Source organism: Vanessa atalanta, chromosome 23 (assembly GCF_905147765.1).
Source record: "Vanessa atalanta chromosome 23, ilVanAtal1.2, whole genome shotgun sequence".
In the NCBI taxonomy this organism is placed as follows: Eukaryota; Metazoa; Arthropoda; class Insecta; order Lepidoptera; family Nymphalidae; genus Vanessa; species Vanessa atalanta.
In genome coordinates, this window is record NC_061893.1 from 3,548,353 (window position 1) to 3,551,034 (window position 2,682).

At 31.7% G+C, this 2,682-nt stretch overlaps 1 protein-coding gene across 1 annotated transcript; it reads left to right on the forward strand.

The window, feature by feature from the left end:
• The first annotated feature begins 653 nt into the window (after positions 1-653).
• On the forward strand, positions 654-2,682 carry LOC125072967. Its single transcript, XM_047683602.1, has 4 exons — positions 654-967; positions 1,073-1,254; positions 1,730-2,005; positions 2,471-2,682. Exons 1-4 carry the CDS (start codon positions 654-656, stop codon positions 2,680-2,682), a joined length of 984 nt encoding a protein of 327 aa, XP_047539558.1.

Here is a 2,682-nt window from a genome sequence, read left to right on the forward strand (position 1 = left end):
ACAACTAATTAAAGTTTTTTCTTAAATTCGTTCCAGCCTTTATTTTTATCATATTTGTTTCATAAACTGCGAACTACTAAATACACGTGAGGTTAAAATTTATATTATGTAACTAATTGTTGCTGCGATGATTTATAATAGCTATTTCGATTATTTATAAATTATTTAGTAGTAGAAGTATTTAAACGTATCAATAGCGCTTACCAAGATATATGCCTGTTTCCTTAAACATGTCCTGTTAATTTAAATTGTATTTATACAGATTTAAAAGGTCATATCCATGTTATATTCAATCTAAGAAATCGTTTTAAAAGATTCCTTGTGACTTTCTTATTTAAACTCCGGATGAAGTTTGATTATTCCAAAGTATAGATTACATAAGCAGATGTAATACCTAACATGTAAATCGTATCTCACGTATCTTGCAAATTATCTGCAACGAATTTTCACCTTATTGTTGGCCCAGACGTGGGAACACCCCGTGACGGGCCTCGAAAACAATGGCAAAGTTCACTCGTACATAACAAGAAAAGTCTATAAAACGGAGTAAGTTTTGTTACAATAAAGTATACGTAATATTTGAATCAGAGTAAACAGTGGTGCCTGTAAAAACTGATGATCGCACATTGGCAAAGATTTCGACCATTTTTAAAATGGCTGAAAAATTAACAGCCAAATTTGTAATTCTTATTATTCTATCGGTGACTGTGGAAATTATACCGATACAATTACAGGAAGGCGAAGAATTGAAGGAAAATAATGTTGAAGGATCGCAGTTGAATCAGTGCTTGAGTGGTTCTGGACGTTCCGAAATAGGCGTATGCTTTGGAAAGGAATTGTTAAATAAATTGAACGATTACGACGAAACAGAAACTTTTAGTTTAGCAACTGGTGTGTCTTTTGTTCGAGATGACAAGACCCCTAGGAATTTTGGCAATTTCCTTGACAAAGATCCTATGGACTTCCGGTAGAAAAATTATTTCATTACTTTTCATTTTGGAGGATTCAAATAATACCAATTTATATTGTTTCTTCTATATTTTTTTCCAAATTTGAAATATTCTAATTTCAGATCTATAATGGAAGATGCGAGTAACTTAATCTCAAAACGTTCGTTACATTGGGATCTTGGGACATTTTATCCAGGATTAGTTATGAGAATAGGTCCTACTCTTGCCAATGGTATTTTAGAATTTGTTATTGATCCAAGAATAAAAGACAGAACATATCATCAACAAGGAGAAGTAACGACTGGTAAGAAAAATCATTAAAAACCCGACAGCTTAATTTTTCAAAGATTTTTTATGTAAAGTAAATTTTAATATTAAAATAATAATTATTTGTTAAAGAATATTATAAACCTTACGAATTCTTAAATTAGTAACATATCATGGGAATGATGCGATTAAAAAAGATATACTTAATAAAAATAGCCCTGAACTTTTTTTTCGAACCGATGATAGATTTATTAACAATCAATAAGTGTTTGTAATACTTCTATCTTGAATAAAGATTATTGATTTTATGAAATATTTCAACAACGCCATCTCTTGATTAATTTCAAAACTTCTAGCACTGACACGATCCAAGGCCATCGCAACATTGAACTTGACATTGCACGCCATCTATTGATACACGTTAGAATTATTAAGCTTATGTTATTTTATGTTTATAAGGATAACGACAGTGAAAAAAATAATATTTTTTGGTTTATTTCTTATTGTTTCAGGTCGCTTATTGGCTAGAAACTTACTAGTACCATTTCTATTGGGGCTTAAGTTTCATATTACTACACTCCTTCCGCTACTACTTGGTCTCCTATTGCTGGCAAGCAAAAAAGCCTTCCTTCTTGCGAAATTAGCCCTATTAGCTGTTACGTTGTTTAGTGGAGGATCAGCATGGGGTGGTGGATCTTCTTATTTCAACAGCTTTGGAAGCCCTAGTCTATCTTCATACACTTCACATGAAAATCTTGGTCAATACCAAGGTCACCACAGTTCTGGAGGTAAATAAAAAAAATGTTATTATAATTTACTAAAAAAATTAAACAACTGATAAAATATTAAGATAAGCAATGAGAGAAATATCCCTTCACATTTATGTACAAATATAGACACGATATTTAAATCTAGTAGAACAATATGCTGAAAATATCCTTTAAACAAGACACTATAGTTTGAATATACATATAAATATCATTATCACAATGACCAGAACATTTTGAAGATTTCGATTACTTACTTTTCCAAACACAGGTCCCTTAACTTCATGCAGTTGTAGAATAACAAAGCCATCCCCATATTATTATGGAAATGCTTGAGATATTTTTCCTTATATTAAAGTTTGTAAGTATCCACGAAAATTAATCATTTATTGCCAAACTGATAATAGGATCAACTACTAGTGGCTTTGCTAAAACCCATTTACAGTGTATCAAATATTGCGAATTAGATTTAAGTCACATTTTCAGGATACTACCGCGATAACAGACATCTTCACCATGGCGATTACTTTTATAAAGAAAAAGCAGCTGAACAATCCACTGCTTCCCCTATCACACCAGACGAACTAAGAGACAGACTGGAAAGACTATTCATAACCAAGAAAGACGTAGGCGATCATAGAGAAGATACGAAAATAAGAAATGCAAGGAACTTCGCTTGGACACCTATCAATGTTTAA